This window comes from Cervus elaphus, chromosome 7 (assembly GCF_910594005.1).
Source record: "Cervus elaphus chromosome 7, mCerEla1.1, whole genome shotgun sequence".
In the NCBI taxonomy this organism is placed as follows: Eukaryota; Metazoa; Chordata; class Mammalia; order Artiodactyla; family Cervidae; genus Cervus; species Cervus elaphus.
The window spans coordinates 35189571-35211099 of NC_057821.1; the positions used below are offsets into that span (position 1 = coordinate 35189571).

General features: G+C 38.5%; 1 protein-coding gene and 1 non-coding gene across 2 annotated transcripts; one reads left to right on the forward strand and one right to left on the reverse strand.

The window, feature by feature from the left end:
- Positions 1–841: 841 nt before the first annotated feature.
- Positions 842–21041, reverse strand: LOC122696830 (placental prolactin-related protein 3-like). The gene is made up of 7 exons (XM_043906954.1): positions 20912–21041; positions 18504–18576; positions 13316–13437; positions 5818–5999; positions 3514–3621; positions 1628–1804; positions 842–1033 (listed from the first exon to the last, which is right to left on the reverse strand). The coding sequence occupies exons 1-7, from the start codon at positions 21039–21041 to the stop codon at positions 842–844; spliced, it is 984 nt and encodes a 327-aa protein (XP_043762889.1).
- LOC122697885 lies at positions 7953–8062 on the forward strand. The gene has a single exon (XR_006342216.1). It is a non-coding gene; the product is annotated as a U6 spliceosomal RNA (small nuclear RNA).
- Positions 21042–21529: the final 488 nt, after the last annotated feature.

The following is a 21529-nucleotide window of genomic DNA, read 5'->3' on the forward strand; positions in this document are numbered from 1 at the left end:
GCATCCTAACAATCTTTAGACAGTTCAGTAAACCTCATGCTATTTGTACAAAGGTGCGAAGCACTGATCCTATCTGGTGTAACACTGTGACAGTGGGCTGACCGTTCACAGCTGGCTCATAAAGAATCCTGAGGATTCAGTCTTCTTGGTAGCATGACCAGAACCATGAATAATTTTTAATACTTTGATTCTCATAACTTGACCCAGAATAATTTTCTGATTCTTATGTAATCTCTTAATGGTCTTCTTTGTAATGCCAGCTTCTGTTATTGTTGACTAATTTTAATAGGAGCTTCATTCTCTCAATTGTAGGGGTGGATTTTGTTTTGATTTCCAATTAAATGAAAATAAGAAATGTTAACAAACTACCCTCTTAGATTTTGACATCTCTACAGAGTCTGTGTTTATTTTTTTAAGAGGAGACCCATTTGTGTCTCTTTTTCTGTTTTGCATATCCTGTGGGAGAAGGTAAGGGTGGGATGTTTCCAGAGAACAGCATCGAAACATGTATATTATCTAGGGTGAAACCGATCACCAGCCTAGGTTGGCTACATGAGACAAGTGCTCGGGCCTGGTGCACTGGGAAGACCCAGAGGGATCAGGTAGAAAGGGAGGTGGGAGGTGGGATCGGGATGGGGAATACATGTAAATCCATGGCTGATTCATGTCAATGTATGACAAAAACCACTACAATATGTAAAGTAGTTAGCCTCCAACTAATGAAAAAAAAAAAATAGGAGACCCATTTCACAGAGCATGCATTAAAAAGCTATAAATTTCAAAGCTTGCTATGGGATAGATCATTAGGACCATCTCAGAGCTGGATGGGATGGATGTGGATTTAGCACTCGTCGCTGATTCTGCACGCCAGTATCTTGCTGTACATGTCAACTTTACGGGAATCCCTGCTCAGGCACTTGAACAGCTTATAAAATGCAGAATGATGCATATCTCCATTGCTGGACACCAGGGATCGGTATCCTGACCAGTAAATGCGATTCTTGGTCAACTTCGATCTGACTGGATCAACAATCTGAATACCCAAAAGAAAATGACTTTTTATTCATTTTATCATTATCTGCTTATCTTTGTCCCTTGTAATTATAAATTAAGATTTGGGGAAGACATACGAATAGAAAACTCTCTAGATATGGATTTTGGAGCCAGCCTATGAGAAAACAATTAGGAATCTCAGAGTAGATACATAACTCAATTTTAATTTTACCTTTCTCTTTTTTCCTTCCCATTATCATCCTTTGATTTCAGAAGAACAGAGAAAGAAGGCAAGTAGAAATTCAACAGCAGATGTACTGGGATACTTTGAGGAAAATGCTGAGCTTTCTCTTACTCTTGAAAATATTTCAACCACCTGTGCCTAGGAAGAGGCAAACTTTTGGTGGAATTGTGTGCAATTGAGGGAAAGCTGCACATGACAAAAAAATGCAGTGAAATTCTGATTCCTTTACAGTAGAATCCATCACTATGAATGACTAGGCTCCTGCTTTATGTAGTAGCAGTCTAGCATGTAAAATCATGAATCTTTTTCTTACAAAATGAGATATTTCAAATCTCCTTATGCATTACAGAGTCATCAACAAAACAAGAAAGCCCTCTGCAGGATGCTCACCTGGCTGAATCGCATCTCTATTGTTTGAAGTCTGAATAATTTTTTAAAATTCTTTTTGGCACTTGATAGGATAGTATCTGAGAGGTGTTTCTTAAACCGCACGTCATGGGCTAGATCATACAGAGCATCTCTCCAGAGGTACTGTAAGGTGAGTATCCACTTAGTAAGGTCTTCATTCTAAGCAAACATAAGAAACAGCTTCATTAAAATAATCATAATTCAGTGGTTTTGGTAACATGTGATCTTTGCTCAGAGCAGCTCACCTACAAGACTTCTGTTAATTCTTATGTGTATGCAGAGAATTCTGAAGGTAGTAACAGTTGAAAAATGATAAAATGTAAGCATTAGCTCACAGTTCGCTGAATTATTAACAATTTGGTTTACTTTAGGCATTAATTCTTCTGATGAGTTTTAATTTATAACATGAAGAATATTCTTTTTTCCTCTGAAATTCTACCACCCACTGAGTTAGTTCTTTTATGTTTGTATATTTGCTTGAGAGAAATCTAAGTATTTTTTGACAAGTCAGTATGTGCCTGCAGTACCTGACTCAGGAAAGAGGCATTCTACCTGTGCCCACATCATTGTCACCCAGTGATTCTTTAGTATTAATTAATCAGATGAGTCATTCGTATTGAGTTTCGATTTTTGATCTGTTTTATGATGCTACCAGAAAGAGACAATGAAGAAGACATACATTCCCAAACAGGCTTTCTTTCCTCAGTTGATCCCAACACCAGCCCCCAAGCTGGTATCGGAAGACTCTGTCTTGTTGACATGTGGGATTTACAATGGAGGGTTTCCCCCCCAGATTCACTACTACTAGTAGAATTGAGCATGTAAATGCCAGGAGGCTGAAGATCTCTAGTTAATATGCTTGATTTCATTATAGCCTTGAACTGTTTTAGTGGTAAAGAACAGAGAACTAAGTAGGATGAAATATAGTAATGCACATAAAGTGCTTAGTAAAATGTATGGCCATGTAGTAACTCTCAATAAACTTTAAATTCAAGCTTATTGAAAAATCCCTTGTCCTCCTCCATTTTGAACTTTTCCTTTACTTGATCATCCTTATTATTAATGAGCTTAACAGAGGAAAAGAATGCTGATATCATTAAGAGAGTTGTAGAGAGAAAAGATAGAATTTTAAGGGGGGATGCAAGTCAAAATATTTTAAATAATGTTAAGACAAAGGGTAATGCAGGAAATCAGAAAGGAGAGATTATAACGGTGAAAATTTGGAGATGCCATTAATTATTGAGGCTTGTATGTAACCTGTGTTGTCCTCAGAACAGAGGCAGTTGTTGCGGCCATGAAAAGCAAAACAATGTTTTATAGGCCATTGTGGGGGAAACTTAAACAAATTAAAAATAAAAGATGACAAAGGAATCATTGAGAGTGACAAATGAAGGAGGTGTCATTGAAGTAGAAGCAGAATCAGGAGAGCTTTGAAAGGCAGAGGCGCTGGCTGGAGTGGTGCAGTATAGGACTCCCACGTATGAGTCACTAGTAACAGGGAGTGCTCAAAACTGGAGTGTGTTTCTTACATACTCATGAATTTTGCAATGTTATATTTTACACATGGAAGTTCCCATTCATTTCATGATTTTGTACAGAATAATAGCTGCAATCCTGTGTCTAATGCATTGCTTGAACTAAACTTGTCTGCATGGACAATTTATAGATCTGTTGTTGATTTTGCTACTACGAAATCCCTTGATTTTGCTCATGCTTCATCAACTGCATAATATAATTTCTCTTCAGCTGCATACAGTTCCTCCAACATTTTCTGCATGTACAGTTACCATTACCTCTAATAATCTGAAGCTTGGTAAGCTACATACAGTCTCATTTGATCCAGTGTAAAACCCAGGTGAAAGACTCACGTTCATCTGTTGGACTTTTTCTCTTTCTTCAGGAGCATGGACTGAATTGGTGTGGCAGTCGTAGGTGGCATTGATATAATCTGGTTTACTCTGGGAATACTTTTCATCCTGAAAGTGAACAGGCAATTAGTTAGGGATGTTAGATATTCAGTAGATGAGCCCATTACCAGAAAGAACATTAACATGTTTTATAGACGTGCAATTTTTTATCGGAGGGGCATCACAGAATGTGAAAGTCATTCTTTTCCTACATTTTCTATACATTTTCTCTATAAAAATGATTTTACATCTAACTTTTCTAAGTTCAGATTTTTCCCTTCTCTATTTTATCATTATCATTTTTTTTCTATTTTTTAGTATTTGAACCAAATATAGTACTTTCGTACCAATACTTGGTGCTTCCCAGGTGATGGTAGTGGTAAAGAGCATTCCTGCCAACTCAGGAGATATAAGAGCCTCAGGTTAGATCCCTAGGTGAGGAGCATCCCTTGCAAGAGTGTGCAGCAGCACACTCCTGTACTCTCGCCTGGCGAATCCTATGGACAGAGGAGCCTCTTGGGCTACGTCAGTAGGGTTGCAAAAGTTGGAGACAACTGATGTGACTTAGAATGCATGGATGCACATATATTTAACCATTTAATCTCTTGTTTACTGTGGGTTAGAGCCAATATATTCCCTTATAAGGACTAATACTGTAATGACTCTAACTTATCTCTGAACCCGCTCACGAAAAAGCTTAGTGTTCATCCCAGGTGCAGAATACAATGCTGTTTAAGGTGACAAAATGGTGAGTCAGAAAAAAATGTTGTAAAGTTATAGGAAATACTAAGCAATGGACTGAGAATAATAAGAGTTGAAAAATCTAGCTAATACTTTGATAGAGAAAAACTAATCTCTTAGCGGAAGTTATGAACATTTGAAGAGATTACTTGGAAGAGGTGGAAAAAAATGGACAGTCCAAAATGGAGGATGAAACAAAAACTAGTGAGTACAAAGAACTACGTGAATTTAATAGAAATCTTTAGCACCGCTTTTTATTAGCTGTCTGCTCTACTGTGTGCTCCTTGATTGACATAAAAGAATTAACATATAACTTTCATATACCTTCATCAGAAAAAGAATAATTGTGTCCAATTGTAAACTCCCCTTCTATTGTAGCATGAAACCTATTCACTGCAATTCTTAAAGCAATAATTTGTAGCATTAAAAAAACTACCAATAATCATTTTTGTGACCAGGATTCAGCTTTGTTTAACATGTTCCATCCACCCAGTTCACTGCAGAGCAGTTCTCATTTATTGGCTATTTACTCTGAGCCTGGAGAAGAAAGCCCAGAGAGGCCGTGAAGGACCAGAAAATCACCATGCTTCCTTTTCCGCATTTCCACCTAAAAGTGCGTTATGTCAGGTAGTATTATGGACTGAATGTGTGTTCTTCAAATTCATGTGTTAGAGCCTGAACTGCCAAAGTACTGTGTTTTGAAAAGGGTTCCGACTTTTTGGCACACCATGGTCTATAGCCCACCAGACTCCTCTGTCCATGGGATTCCTCAGGCAAGAATACAGGAGTGGCTCGCCGTTCCCTTTTCCAGGGAATCTTACAGACCCAGGGATAGAACCCAGGTCCCTCCTATTGTGCAAAGATTCTTTACCATCTGAGCCACCAGCAAAGCCCACTAAGGTTAAATGAGCTCTTAGGGTGCAACACTCATCCAATAGGTTTGTTGTCTGCATGAAGCGAAACACCAGAGAATTTTCCCTTCTGTCTCTGTGTCTGTGTGTCCTTTCCTCTGTCTCTCTTCCCCACCCCCACCCTGTGAGAGGACGCATGGAGAAGCCATCCTGGGAAGAAAGAGTTCTTACCAGAACCTCACTTTGCTGGTGCCCTGATCTGGGATCTAGCCCCCAGAGCTGTGAGGAAACAAATTGCTGGTATTTATTCCACCGAGTCTATTGTATTCTTTTATGGCATTCCTAGCTGACAAATACAAAATCATTTATTTTAGAAATTTAAAGAAAAAATGAATGAAAGGAAACTGAAAATTTTATTGCACTTCTTAGGAGTCTTTGATATTTCACATAACTGGTCCTTTCTTTGATATCCACACCTTATGAGCTGACGGCATCTTTAACCTAGAGAGTGTGTTATTTGAAGTTTGGCTGATGCAGCCCTCTTGTTGAAAGGACAGTTTGGCCCAGTCACTTATGTGAAGGTACCTTCTGGGAGCCTGGCGGGCTAAAGTTCTTGGGGTTGCAAGAGTTCGACACGACTTAGCAAATAAACCACCACCACCAGATTACTTACAAACTCATGGAACATTATTGTGGATAGGTTATGGATGTCATGGGACAGCCTGGAGACACGGCTAAACATTTTTCTAAGGAAATTCAGGGGGACGCCAAATACATCAGGACCGCAGGACTGGCATATGTTGCCTTGGCACAGGAGCAGATTTGACAGGACCAGCAGCAGAAGCAGGAAGGACCCTGCTAAAATAAAAACATGAGCTATTCTGAGATGATCTAGTCACTGAAGTTATCAATCCATCCTGTGGAGGGAAGCCTTCTCTTTCCCTGTTGCTCTGAGTAGGAGTTGGTGCTGTAGTAGCTGGGCTGGGGAAGAAGGAGCGCCTTCTGTGTGAATTTAGATGGATGATGATATTTGCACAGATGGATATTTGGAGAAGTAGGTTACTCCCTGAATTTTTGTATTGCTCCCAGAAGTACTTCTGTGCCAGAGTATTTTGTCCACTCTTTTAAAACAGTTTAATGTTGGAACTGCAGACTATGAGCAGCCAGGCCCTTAGGAGTTTGTGATTTATTTACTCTACATTGACTAATGCTTGAATTTTAGACACTGAAATGACAAGAAGTGTACAGTTGATCTATGTGGTTTACCATCATACTGGGATAAGAGTAAACACATGACTGACTGATCACTACTATTGAGTACAGAGAGAATACTAAGAGAAAAATGTACTGTACCTTGGATCTGCTAACTCAGCTTCGTATCCCATGCATGTCTTTGATACTTTCCCAAAAGCTTTAAAACATGTTAAAATCTATGTTTCACGGTAACCTTGTGAGAGCCTTCATCTTCACTGTGAACATCAAGTTATGTTAATGAAGATGCAATGTCTTGGAAAGGGCAAATAATTTTCCCCAGGACCCATTATTAGCAGTTGGAGGTGACTGGGCACCAATACAGTCATCTGTTCACTTCCTGATGTCACATCACACATGCCTGTGGGCTCTCGGTCTTCATGTGTGTAACCAGGACCACATCAGGAGCTGTGATAACTCTCCTTGCAGAGAAAAATATTTTGTCTTTGACTGCAAATCAGCAGTGACCCTAGAACATTGGTTTTATCCACTTGTTCTGCTCTGTCTATAAAACACTCACTGTTAACGTCTTTGACATTATCAGTGTGGAGGTCTGGTTCTCCTGGCTAGAATTTCTTCTAGGCAACGTGACAGCTCTTCTACTTTTATGCATCCTTAATCTTCTCATTACATTTGTTTCTTTGAGACAATGGCAGGTAAATCTCCAGATGGTCATCAAGAATCTTACCTGCTCAGCACCCAGGCCCCCATCACTGGCTCTTCGGACACGCCTGGCCTTTCCTGACTGTGATGTTTCAGGGAGAAAATCCATCTGTCTGGTCAGGAGCACATCCTGACAACCATGGGGCTGAGTTTTTGAACCATCTCCAAACATCTCCTCTTGATAGGAGAACTAAAACTTCATGCTTCCATGGTGTATTGTAATATTTCAGAAACTATTCCCGGCCCTACCTTTGGCCAACAGAAGCATAAAATCATAGACTCTTGCAAGCATGATTTTAAAATTACTTTTCCTGTCTGTCCCTTGTAAATAATCAGAATTTAAGACTGAAGTGAGCCAGGATTACTTTGGACAAGAGAACTGATAAAATAGAGATTTTATCCTCCTGAATGAGATCTGAACATGATTCGTTTTTCCAATTTACCAGAAGAGTGGTAATTTAATTAATGATAAGATATCAGCATTTACTAGGTTTTCTCTGCTCTTAGTTAGTTTAAAGGGGCATGGTACCTAAGAATAAAATGGTTATTTAAAGTTAGGTGGTGAAAACCAAAGAAGTGGTTCTCAAAAAGAAGATATATAAGTTGGAGAAATTTGGGACTCTCTCTCTCATCAACTAAAGAGCTTATTGTGACAGGCAAGGAGAACAATAGCTTGTATAACATAGACGTATTTGTGTGCATATATTTCTGTGCATGTGTACATGTGTTATGAATACATATATGTCTAATTACTAAATGGAACTTTGTACCTTATAAAATTCAGTTTTATAACAGGCAGTAAATAGAGCAGAATACCCTAATTCCTAAAGTACTTGATCATTTGTTTGTTGATGACTAACTATATGATTTTTTTTCTGTTAAAGTGTAATATTTGTATTTGCTTTGGTAGTACATATATTAAAAAGATTGGAATAATACTGAGAAGATTAGCATAGCCCCTGCCCAACAATGACACACAAATGTGTGAAGCCTTCCATATTTTTCTGTAACAACTTCCAGGGGTGCGATGTGAAGAAAGGTGGGGAGGAGATTCAAGGTTGACGGGACATAGGTAAACCTATGGCTGACCCATGTTGATGTTTGGCAGTCCAGTATTGTAAAGGAATTGCACTTAATTAATGATCAATAAATTTAACTATTAAAACTGTTACTGGGGACCATATAACAGGTTCAGATATCCATTGTATGACTAAAGAGGATCTGACTGGAAACTGAAGGTGTCAATTATCATTGCTTAGTGATTCATTAACTTTTTAGTTGAATGAGAAAAGTGAACTAACAAATATTATAATCTGTGATTCAGTATCATAGCAAGTTATAATCCTTGTCTGTGTTCGCCTTTAGGTGGTATAGTGCCCAAACTTTGAAACTGAGGCTGTTTCCAGAAGCGCACATTCATGTGTCCTGCCCAGGGTTTCTGTTCCTGATGCTGGAGGCTTCTGTTCTCTGGTCCACTAGGTGCGAAACTTTCTCTCCTGAGCATTCTCTGGATCTGTCATGTGCACAAGTCTTTGTATTTTGGTTGTCTAATTTGATTCTCTTATTCTTTTGATCAGACTACCAAGTCTCTTTACGGTTTACTTTTTAGACACTTTTGTACTTTGATTTTTCTGATGCTCATTAGTGTATTTGCTTCCATGTCTACCTCTCTGAGTAGTTTTCAGTCTCTACATATACAATACCTTATTCGCTAACTGTCTGGATTTTGGCGTTCAGCATCAGCATATTTTTATGAACTTTGTTTTCCTTCTGGTGAAGTTTCTGGTATACAGCTTAAGGTAGTTGGCTCCCATCTGGCTTGTTCTAGTTGTCTCCAAAAAATTAGAGAACTCTGCTTTCTTTCCAAGCAATACTGCCCCTTCTTTTGATACTATTGCTAAGTTTCTGTGATTTCACTTCCTGTGTCATAAGCTTTGTCTTTCTCAATATACTGTAAATTGAGGGCTATGTGTCTTTATACTGGTATTACAATTTTATTTTGTTAATTTTAATTGGAGGCTAAATACTTTACAATATTGTATTGGTTTTGCCATGCATTGACAGGAATCTGCCATGGGTGTACAAGTGTTCCCCATCCTGAATCACCTTCCCATCTCCTTCCCCATCCCATCCTTCTGGGTCATCCCAGTGCACGAGCCCCGAGCACCATGGATCATGCATCGAACCTGGACTAGCGATTCAGGTCACATGTGATAATATACATGTTGCAATCCCATTCTCACAAGTCATCCCACCCTCACCTCGCCCACAAAATCCAAAAGACTGTTCTATACACCTTTGTGTCTTTATCTGTTCGCATACAGTGCTATTGTTCCCATCTTTCTGAAATCCATATATATGCGTTTGTATACTTTATTGGTGTTTCTCTTTCTGGCTTATTAACTCTGTATAATAGGGTTCAATTTCATCCACCTCATTAGAACTGATTCAAATTTATACTTTTTAATGGCTAAGTAATATTCCATTGTGTATATGTACCACAGCTTTCTCATCCATTTGTCTGCTGAAGGGCATCTAGGTTTTTTCCATGTCCTGCCTATTATAAACAGTGTTGCAATGAACATTGGGGTACACGTGTCTCCTTCAATATGGGTTTCCTCGGTGTGTATGCCCAGTAGTGGGATAGCTCGGTCATCTGGCAGTTCTATTTCCAGTTTTTTAAGGAATCTGCACCCTCTTCTCCATAGCGTCTGTATTACTACTTTAAAGAAATATCAATCTAGTATACCAGAGAATTAAAGGGAATAAAATTACAATAGTATTAATAATAATACAGTCCCCCAAATTATAATCCAGTAATGCTCCCAGTTTTAAATGACTTTCTACCTATGCATTATTGAGGTCCCCTACTCACTCCTTACTAGGTGTTTCAATTTTGAAATAGAATGTAGAAAACAATGGAGTGGAAAGTTCTGAAAATCACCTTGGATTTTAGATGCCTCAAGATTAAGTATGTAATTATTAGTTTTTTTATAGTTAGTAGGGCGATTCATAGCACACAGCTCAGTGTAGGGTGATTGCTATTGAGTGAAGGATGCATACTGTTAACTGCAATCACCAAACAGGTGATTGAAAATAAAGAAAGCAATGCCAGGAAGACAGAGGCTTTTATTCTGGAAGGAAAAACTTACAGTGTCTCTCATCTACAGTCTGATCTTCAGATTTTTCAAATCACTTACTCTTCCTTTCTTCATTTAATAATTTGAGTTGTTTGATTTTTTTCCCACTGAGTTGCATGAGTCTCTTATATAAACTATATATGAAGCCCTTACCAAATATGTGATTTACAATATTTTTTCATTCCAAAGGTTGCCATTTAATTTTATTCATGGGTTCTTTACTCTGAAGAAGGTTTTGATTTTGATGTGACCCATATATATTCTGTCTACAAGAAACCTACTTCAGTCTTACAGACACACACAGACTGAAAGTCAGAGGATGGAAAAAGGTGTTCCAAGCAAATGGAAATCAAAGGGATTGGCAATTGCCATGTCATAAAAAATAGACCTTAAAATAAAAACTATTATAAGATATAAAGAAAGACACTACCAAATGATCAAGGGTCAGTCCAAGAAAAAGACAGAACAATTTTAAATATTTATGTAGCCAACATAGGATCACCTCAATACATAAGATAAACACTAACCGACACAAAAGGAGAAATTAACAGTAACACAAAAATAGTAGGGCATGTTAAGACCTCATCACTACCAATAGGCAGATCAAGAAAACAGAATATTAATAAGGAAACAGGCTACAAGGAAATATTGAAGAAATCAGACCTAATTGATATCTTCAGCACATTCCATCCAAATGCAGAATAAACTTTCTTCTCAAGTGCACATGGAACATTTGCCTAATTGTGGGTCACAAATCAAACCTCAGTAAATTTAAGGAAATTTAAATTATATCAAGCTTTACTCTGACCACAACACTATCAGACTCGATATAGATTATAGGAAAAATAAAACAACTTTAAAGAACACAAACACATATAGGGTTATCGTTACCTTCTTTCTAAATTCCATATATATGTGTTAGTATGCTGTAATGTTCTTTATCTTTCTGGCTTACTTCACTCTGTATAAGGGGCTCCAGTTTCATCCATCTCATTAGGACTGATTCAAATGAATTCTTTTTAACGGCTGAGTAATATTCCATGGTGTATATGTACCACAGCTTCCTTATCCATTCATGCTGATGCTAACCCTATATGCAAAACGGAAAAAGAGACACAGAAATACAGAACAGACTTTTGAACTCTGTGGGAGAATGTGAGGGTGGGATATTTCAAAAGAACAGCATGTATACTATTTGTGGTGAAACAGATCACCAGCCCAGGTGGGATGCATGAGACAAATGTTCGGGCCTGGTGCCCTGGGAAGACCCAGAGGAATCGGGTGGAGAGGGAGGTGGGAGGGGGGATCGGGATGGGGAATACGTGTAAATCTATGGCTGATTCATATCAATGTATGACAAAAAAATAAATAAATAAAAATTAAAAAAAAAAAAAGAACACAAACACATGGAGATTCAACCACACATTTCTAAATAATAAACAAGTTACTGAAGAAATAAGGGAAATCAAAACATTCCTAGAAACAAAGCACAATGAAAACATGATGATTTAAACCTATAGGATGCAACAAAAGCAATTCTAAGAGGGAAGATTATAGTAATACAAATCCTACCTCAAGAAACAAGTTGAACAGGCAACCTAAGTTTACATATCTTTAGCTCTTTTTAAATTTCTCTTATCAATGTCTTAGAGGTTTCATATAAAATCTTTATCACCTTGCTTAAGTGTATTTCTGTGTTTTATCTTTTTGTGATGCAATAGTAAATGGGCTTGTTTACTTTATTCAACTTTCTGATAGTTCATTCTTGATATATAGGTAGGCAATAGAGTTTCATATATTGGAATATAGTAAACATAATATATTCTACATCTTTATAGTAAACATAATGTGGGAAAAGAATAGACCTTTTTCCCACAACTAAGACATACAGATGGTCAAGAGGTATATGACAAGATGTTCAGCTTTGCTAATAATCAAAGGAAATGCAGATCAAAAGCACAAGAGATATCACCTCATACCTGTTTGAATGGCTAGTACCAAAAATGTAATAAATGACAGATCTTGTGGAGGTTGTGGAGAAAAAGGAGTGCTTATGCACTGTTGGTAGGGATGTATACTGGTCCAACTCGCATGGAAAAATACTATGGAGGTTACTCAAGAAATTTAAAAGAGAACTGTTATGAGATCCATTATCCCACTTCTGGATATACAGTCAAAGGAAATGAAATCATTTTCTCAAAGAGAGATCTGTATCCCCATGTTCATTGCAGCATTATTCACAGTAGCCTTGATATAGGAACAACCTGAGTATCTTTCAATAGGTGAATGGATTAAAACAATGTGATGTGACACATATATGTAAATATTATTTAGCCATTAGAAAAATAAAGAAATCCTTCCATTTATGGCAACATGGATGAAACTGGAGGGCATTACACTAAGTGAACTAAGCCAGAAAAAGAAAAATACAATACGATCTCAATTGTAAGGAATCTCAAAAAAAAAAAAAAACTCTCTGAGAGAGTGGACATCATTGAGTGGCATACAGACTCATTGGACATGAGAGTCCGGGGATGGAAATGGAAGCCCGGCATGCCGCAGTCCATGGGGTCGCAAAGATTTGGACATGACTGAATGACTGACTCAACTGAGGAGAGTGGAACTTATCTGTATTCTCCTCAAAAAAAAGTTAAACGTGTGTGGTGATGGCAATGTTACTTAATAGAAAGGGAAACTCGTTTCTAATACATCCACAAATAGGGGTGGACAAGGTGATGGAGGGGTAGGTGGAAGTGGGGTACACCTCTCTCCACCGATGCATCAAGAAGGTCTGAAGATGCAGCTGTTCTCACAGAAGACCAGGTGAATGCTGGCAGGAATCCCTGACTACTGAGAAGGAATATCCGGATCCATACAGAACTCAGCAGGACAAAGGAAAGAAGGGACAAGAAGGAAGGGGAAAGAAGGAGGAGAGCAAGTGGGACCAGCCTGCACCTTTGGGTGAGGGAGCTGAAGCGCAGGGGAGAGATCCTCGCCTCCATGGCCGTCCACTGGAATGGGGGAGTCATTTGATGCTGTTAGGGAGTGAACTAACTAAACTGTGACCGACAACGGAATGAGAACCGCATAGACAAATCGTGCTGCAGCCTTTCATACCTCGGACAGGGTTGTAAGTCCACTGGTGTCCACGGAAGCTGGGAGCTGGAGCCGTGGGATTGTGGAATGATCCCAGGGTGAGGACTCCTGTTGCCCGTGGGGAGTCAGCCAGACGGGATGGTCTGTTGCATCAGATGATCTGTTGCATCAAATGCTTCTTAAGGAAAGCCACAAGGCCATAAAAGTAGGGTTCAACTTCCTGTGGAGTAGAGCTATCTCTTTCTCCATGCTGGTACCTGTAGGTTGAGCAATAGAGAAAGACTTCAGTGAGGGTGGTCTTTGAGTGCCTGATGCACTAAGCAATGACGAATTTGAATGTCTATATACCCTACGTTACCCTATTCTCTGTCTAAATTGTGGGTTTTAGCATTGTAATATTTTTGTAAACTTAAATTTCCTTGGTAGAGTTTCTGGTTTACAAATAAAGCTAATTCGTCATATCTGGCTTGTTCTTGGTGTTTGAAGAAACTTTGAGAACCTTCCTTCCTCTCAAGGCAATACTGCCCTTTACTTTACTACCATTGCTGACTTCCCATACTTTTACTTCTTGCCTACTATATTCTATGTCTTTCTCTATTCACTATAACTTTAGTAGTATGTGTCCCTATGTTGCTATTAATATTTATAATAAATTATTACCTGATGCAATAGAGAATCAAAAGGACTACAGTCTCAATACCAGTTGAATAGTAATAGTAATAAATTACCTCCAAATTATAATCCATGAATCCTCCCATTTAAAACTGATTTTCTGTCGATATATTAGTGAGGTCTCTCTTTTGTTTTTTTTATTTATTATTAGTTGGAGGCTAATTACAACATTTCAGTGGGTTTTGTCATACAATGACATGAATCAGCCATGAAGTTACATGTATTACGTCTCTTAACTCATTTTCCTTACTAGGTGGCTCAATTTTGAAATGAAATATAGCAAACAATATAGTGGTCAACTCTGGAAATTACCTTCCTTTTGATATGCCTCATTAGTAAGTATGCAAACATTAGTTGTTTGTTTTTTTTTTCCCCTGTGAGGCGTTCTTGGTACATATTATAGCTCATTGTGGTGTGATTTCTATTGACTGAAGAATGTACAATGTGAACTGTAATTATCAAACAAGTGAGTGGAGATGAAGAAAGTAATGCCAGGAAGGCACAGGTTTTTGTGGTTCTAGCAGGAAAACCTTGCTGTGTCTCTCATCTATAGTCTAATCTTCAGATTTATTGAAACTCTTACTTTTCTTATACGCCATTAAAAATCTGTGTTATTTGGATTTTTTGCCCTCGAGTTGAATGTCTCATGTATTTTTGGCTATTAAGCCCTTATGAAATATCTAATTTGGAAATATCTTCTGTCAATCTGTAAATTGCCATTTGATTTTGTTGATGTTTCTTTCTTTGGAGTTTGATGTGGTCCCACTTGTTTGTTTTTGCAGTTGTTGCCTTTGTGTTTAGTGTGAAACCCAAAAACTCATTGCAAAGACCAATGGCAAGAAGATTTCCTCAATGTTTTCTTCTAGGGGTTTAATCGCTTAAAGTCTTATGTTCAACATTTTAATCCCTTTTTAGTTGACTTCTGTGTATGCTAAAAGACAGGGGTACAGTTTCGTTGTTTCATAGCACTATCCATTTTTCCCAGTGCCATTTTGAAAAGTTTGTCCTCTCCGCACTGGATATTCTTGGCTCCTTTATCATAAGCTAACTGACAATATATGGGTGTGCGTTTCTTTCTGGCTTTGTTGCTCTGCTCTTTTGATCTATGTGTATGTTTTTAAACATTTCTTTCATGAGTGTCTTGAATATTTGCATACATAGATCTTTCAACACATTCCTTAAATTTATTTATAAGAATTTTATTTTTTTGATGCAATTATATTGGAATTATTTGTATTTCTGTCATTTCTTTTGGTGTATGCATAGGTAACTGAGTTTTATATATTCAAATACAGTATACACAATGCATGATATTTTTTACAGAGTAGACAATTTTCCCCCCAAATAAGACACACAGAATGCCCAAGAAGTATATGACAAGATGCTCAACATCACTATCAGTGAAGTGCAAATCAAAAATACAACATTACATGTTGTATTTTTGATTTGCACTTCACTGGAATACATGTAGATTCATGGCTGATTCATATCAATGTATGACAAAACCCACTGGAAAAAAAAAATTAATTAGGGAAAGTAAAAAAAAATAAAATAAAATAGACTCTCTCCCAAAAAAAAAAAAAAAAAATACAACATATACCACATCACTCCTAGTTAAATGGCTTTTACCAAAAAGTAAGAAATCAGTGTGATTGAGGATGTGTAGAAAATAGAGATCTTAATGGATTACTAGTTGGAATGTATATTGGTGCAACTTCCATGGAATACCTTCAGGAAGTTTCTCACAAAATTTCACACTTCTGGATACATATTCATTTCTGAATATATATTCAAAGGAAGTGAAATAATATCTCAAAGAGAAATGTGTACTCCCATATTCACTGCATGAGTATTAACAGTAGCCTGCTGATGCTGCTGCAAAGTCACTTCAGTCGTGTCCGACTCTGTGCAACCCCATAGACAGCAGCCCACCAGGTTCCACATTCCCTGGGATTTTCCAGGCAAGAACACTAGAGTGAGTTGCCACCTCCTTCTCCAATGCATGAAAGTGAAAAGTGAAAGTGAAGTCCTGTCTCTTTGCAACACCATGGACTGCAGCCTACCAGGCTCCTCAGTCCATGGGATTTTCCAGGCAAGAGTGCTGGAGTGGGTTGCCATTTCCTTCTCCATCACAGTAGCCTAGAAACAACCTATTCTAGGAACAATCTAAGTATCTGTCAGCAGGTGAAGAGATTAAAACAATGTGATGAAATATATATATATATATGTATATATATATATATATATAAATTATATTTAGGCATTAAAAAAGAAACAAATTCCTCCATTTGTGGCAACACAGATGAAATTGGAGGGCCTTATGCTAAGTGAAACATGGTAGAGAAAGACATATACTGCATGATCTCAATTGTAACGAATCTAAATTAAAAAGGTGGAACTCCGAAACAGCATAGGAAAGTGATTGCCAGGGCTTGGAGAGTGGAGGAAATAGGAACAGGTTTGTAAAAGGTTATACATTTTAACATATGAAAATTATAAGGTCTGAGGATCTAATGTGTAGCATGATGACTATAACTGATAAAATTGTGTTGTATAATTGGTGCTGTCTAAGAGAGTGGAACTTACCTGTGTTCTCTTCAAAAAATAAAAGGTAAACATGTCAGATGATAGCTATGGTACTTAAGTTAATAGAAAGGGAAAGTCTTTTCTAATACATATGTAAATGAGGGTCAGGACTATGGCAGAGGGGTAGGTGGAAATGGCAAGTGTACTGGAGTGGGTGGCCATTTCCTCCTCTGAGAAGATTCCCGACCCAGGAATTGAACCATCGCCTGTGTCTCCTGCATCGCAGGCAGATTCTTTAGCTGCTGAGCCATCAGGGAAGTCCTAACAAAACTACCATAAGACCTAGAAATTCTACTATTGGGCATACATCCTGAGAAAACCATAATTCAAAAAGACACGTGTACCCCAAAATTCATTTCAACAGTGTTTACAATAGCCAGGGCATGGAAGCAATCTAGATGTGCACTGAGAGAGGGATGGATAAAGAAGTTGTGGTACATCTATACAAGGGAATTTTAATTAACCTTAAAAAGAAGCGAATTTGGTTCCCTTGAACTGTGGTGGATGAAAGGACAGCCTGTTATGTAAAGTGAAATAAGTCACAAAGGGAAAACCAAATATTGTATGTGAATATATATATATGGAATCTAGAAAAATGGCACTGGTTAACCTATTTTCAGGGCAGGAAGAGAGGCACAGACAGAGAACATGTTTGTGGACACAAAGGGGAGGAGAGGGCAAGTTGAGTTGCGAGAGTCGCACTGAAACACAGTACATTACCATCTGTAAAATGTTAACAGACAGCTGGCGGGCAGTGTCTGTATGAGACAGGAAGCTCACCCCGTCTGTGTGACCACCTGGAGAAGCGGGATGGGGTGCGAGTGGGGGGCTCAAGAGGGAGGGGGTATATGTACACTTATGGCTGACTCACAGCACTGCACAACACATTTTAAAGAAATTAAAAGTAAGTTTGTAAAATAATACATACACATACCAAATTCTCATGTTATATACTTTAAATATCTTACAGTTTTATTTGCCAATTCTGTCTCAAACAATACTCTGCTTGCTACTCACTATTCATGCCATTTGAATTATACATGTTGGTGTCTACATAGGGAAAAAAAGAAAACTTTGCAGTATTTACTGAGAAAGGCAAAATGGAGACTTTTGATGCTTAAATATCACTTAAGCAAAAGGATTAATAATTAAGTAGTTACCAGTGGATGATTAGGCCCTCAGCCTCGCAACCAAAAAAATAAAAATGCTAAAAAAAATAGCCCCTCTGCAATGCAATCAAAAAATAAAACTGTTAAAAATAAGAATTGTTGGTATCTTTGCAGCATAGTGGCTTTAGGTATGAACCTTGGCGTCATTTAGCCCTTATGCATTCTCGCATTCCACCACTCACTAGATCTGAATCTTTAGGCAAGCCTTATTTTACTTCTCTCCATAATGCCATTCAAACTAGTGTCCACCTCATGGAGTTGCATTGGAATTAATGAAGACAATGCAAACAACAACAACAACAATTTTCAGAGAAAGACCAGAAGAAGATAAATGCTTGACCAATGTTTCTCTCTTCACATTTTGTTATTGTGAAGTTACAATGAGAGAGCCTTGTCAAGCAAAACCAGCCACCCAGCTCTGTAGTGAAGGTCTCAGCCTCATCCAAGGGGAAGTCTGGACTTTGTCCTTGTTTCCTGGGAGCTCCTCTCTAAACCCTTAGGCTGTTTCCTCTGAGAAAGTGTGACTAAATGTCTCAAAGGTTGACATTGAGAAAAGTGCTTTTGTTTTTGTCAGGGTCTTTGGCCAGCCTGACAGGGATGTCAGCACTGTGATTTAGAGTAAAAACTTGGGGCCTCGAGAATGATGTGATTCAGGATGGGGGTTTTGGTCATGCAGTATCAGCTGCACCTCTAGAGAGGTTTGAGCCTGAGATCAGCTGTATGGACCCTCAGTCATTCCTTGGCAATGGAGCCCCAGTAAAAACTCTGGACACGGAGCCTACAGTGAGCTCCCGTGTCTGCAAGTGCTCACTGCTGGCACATCGGTGCTGGGAGCACAGAGCTGCCCATGACACCCTGGGAAGAAGAAACCAAAGTTCCATGTTTCACATTTCCTTTAACCTATATGCCTTTTCCTGGGCAGTTTTTTATCTGTATCTTTTAAAAAGCTGCAATCCCCTGGATATAAACCAAGAGAAAATCACACTTTGTAAGAGAGGCACCTCAGTGTTCCTTGCTTCATCAGGGCTTCCCTGGTGGCTCAGATGGTAAAGAATCTGCCTGCAGTTCAGGAGACTTGGGTTCGATCCCTGGGTGGGGAAGATCCCCTGGAGGAGGGGATGGCAACCCTCTCCAACCTTCTTGCCTATTATTCTCCACAGGGACTATCCCGATGGACAGAGGTGCCTGGCAGGCTACAATCCATGGGGTCGCAAAGAGTCGGGCACGACTAAGTGACTAAACATATAAGTGTTCATTGCAGCACCGTTTACAATAACCAGAATATGGAAGCAACCTAAATGCCCATCAACAGAGAAATGGGCAAAGAAGCTGTAGTGCAGATATGCATTGTAATTTTACTCAGCCATAAGAAGGAACAAAATAATGCTATCAGAAGCAATATGTATGAACCTGGATATTGTCATACCTTGTGAAGTAAGTCAGACAGAGAAAGACAAATGCATATGATATCACTTATATGTGTAATATTAAAAAGTTGTACAAATGAACTTATTTACAAACAGGAGGAGAGTCACAATGTAGAAAATAATCTTATGGTTCCAGGGGGAAGAAGGGAGGGATGAATTGTGACATTGGGATTGATGTGTACACACTAATATATATAAGATAGATAACTAATAAGGACCAACTGTATAGAACAAGAAACTCTACCCAACTCTCTGTAATGACCTACCTGAGTTCAGTTAAGTCCAGTCGCTCGGTCGTATCCGACTCTTTGTGACCCCATGGATCACAGCACGCCAGGCTTCCCTGTCCATCACCAACTTCCGAAGTCTAACCAAACTCATGTCCATTGAGTCGGTGATGCCACCTAACCATTTCACCCTCTGTCATCCCCTTCTTCTCCTGCCTTCAATCTTTCCCAACATCAGGGTCTTTTCAAATGAGATAGCTCTTCACATCAGGTGGCCTAAATATTGGACTTTCAGCTTCAACATCAGTCCTTCCAATGAACACCCAGGACTGATCTCCTATAAGATGGACTGGTTGGATCTCCTTGAAGTCCTAAGGACTCTCAAGATACTGCTCCAACACCACAGTTCAAAATCATTAATTATTCAGTGCTCAGCTTTCTTTATAGTCCAACTCTCACATCCATACATGACCACTGGAAAAAAAAATAGCCTTGACTAGACAGATCTTTGTTGACAAATTAATGTCTCTGCTTCTTAATATCCTGTCTAGGTTGGTCATAAATTTCCTTCCAAGGAATAAGCATTTTTAATTTCATGGCTGCAATCACCATCTGCAGTGTTTTTGGAGCCCAAAACAATAAAATCGGCCACTGTCCAGTTTCCCCATCTACTTGCCATGAAGTGATGGGACCGGATGCCATGATCTTACTTTTCTGAATGTTGAGCTTTAAGCCAAATTTTTTGCCCTCCTCTTTCACTTTCATCAAGAGGCTCTTTAATTCTTCTTCTCTTTCTGCCATAAGGGTGGTGTCATCTGTATATCTGAGGTTATTGATATTTCCCCAGCAATCTTGATTCCAGCTTGTGCTTCATCCAGCCTGGTGGTTTTAATGATGTACTCTGTATATAATTTAGATAAGCAAGGTGACTGTACACAACCTTGACATGCTCCTTTTCCTTTCTGGAACCTGTCTGTTGCTCCATGAGAAAAGAATCTAAATAAGTGTGGATACATGTGTATATATGTGTGTGTGTATATATATATATATATATATATATGTGTATATATATATATAAGTTATGCACTGTTCAACAAAAACTGACATTTATAGCATTGTAAACCAATTTTACTTCAGTAAAAATAAATAATGAATTAAAAATAAAACAAAGGTCTGGAATAAACCATAATCACATGTATAACAGCTTTCAGGAATTCTTGGAGTCCTAGAAGATTATGGAATGCAAGAATGGTCTTGGGAGATCCCAAACTTGTAATTGCTATCTGAAGTGAATAAAGTCTTGAGGACTTTCCACTCGGAAATTTGTGTCTGCAAAGACCCCTTTTTTCATATGCATAGTCGTGATATTATCATGTTGGTCAAATGGTACTTTGTCTAAGAACTCAGTAATTAACTCATATTTCAAATAGGAACACATATAGAGGGGGGGATTCCTCAATGACTGATAATCAATGAATACTCTGGAGATACTCATATACTGTTGTGAAATCCATCAAGGAGTTTGCCATCTCAGACCCTCCACCTGGGGCTGCTGGTCCTTATTCAACTTCCTTAGTCCTTGGCTTCCTATCAGCAACACAGAGCATTCAGTACTCATGAGGCATTGGTTTACCTCAGACAAGTCAGTCTCCTCGTTGGGTGCCATGGTCTAAATGCTTGTGTTCGTCCAAAATTCATATGTTGAAAACCTAATCCCCAAATTGATGATTTCAGGAGGTGGGACCATTGGAAAATGATTAGGTCATGAGGGCAGAGCCCACATGAATGGGATTAGGGCTCTTGTGAAAGAGGCCTGAAATACTTGCTCATCCCTTCTATTCAGGGATATGTCCTGGAAGAGGCCCTCACTCACTCAACCCGGCTGGCACACTGATCTTGGACTTCTAGCCTCCAGAACAATGATAAATAGTATGGTTTATAAACCACCCAGCCCCTGGCATTTTGTAACAGCAGCCTGCATGCACTAAAACACAGGACATGTTTAAGTGGGGAAAAAAAAAAGATGTCAGTTTTATTTTCCCTTCCAAGGTCATGAATGTGGAACACGTAGCATAGATATTCAATTCCAAATAAAGTGGCACGTGGTAACATATTCCATAGAATTGTACATTTGTTTAAATTGTAATTCTTTGA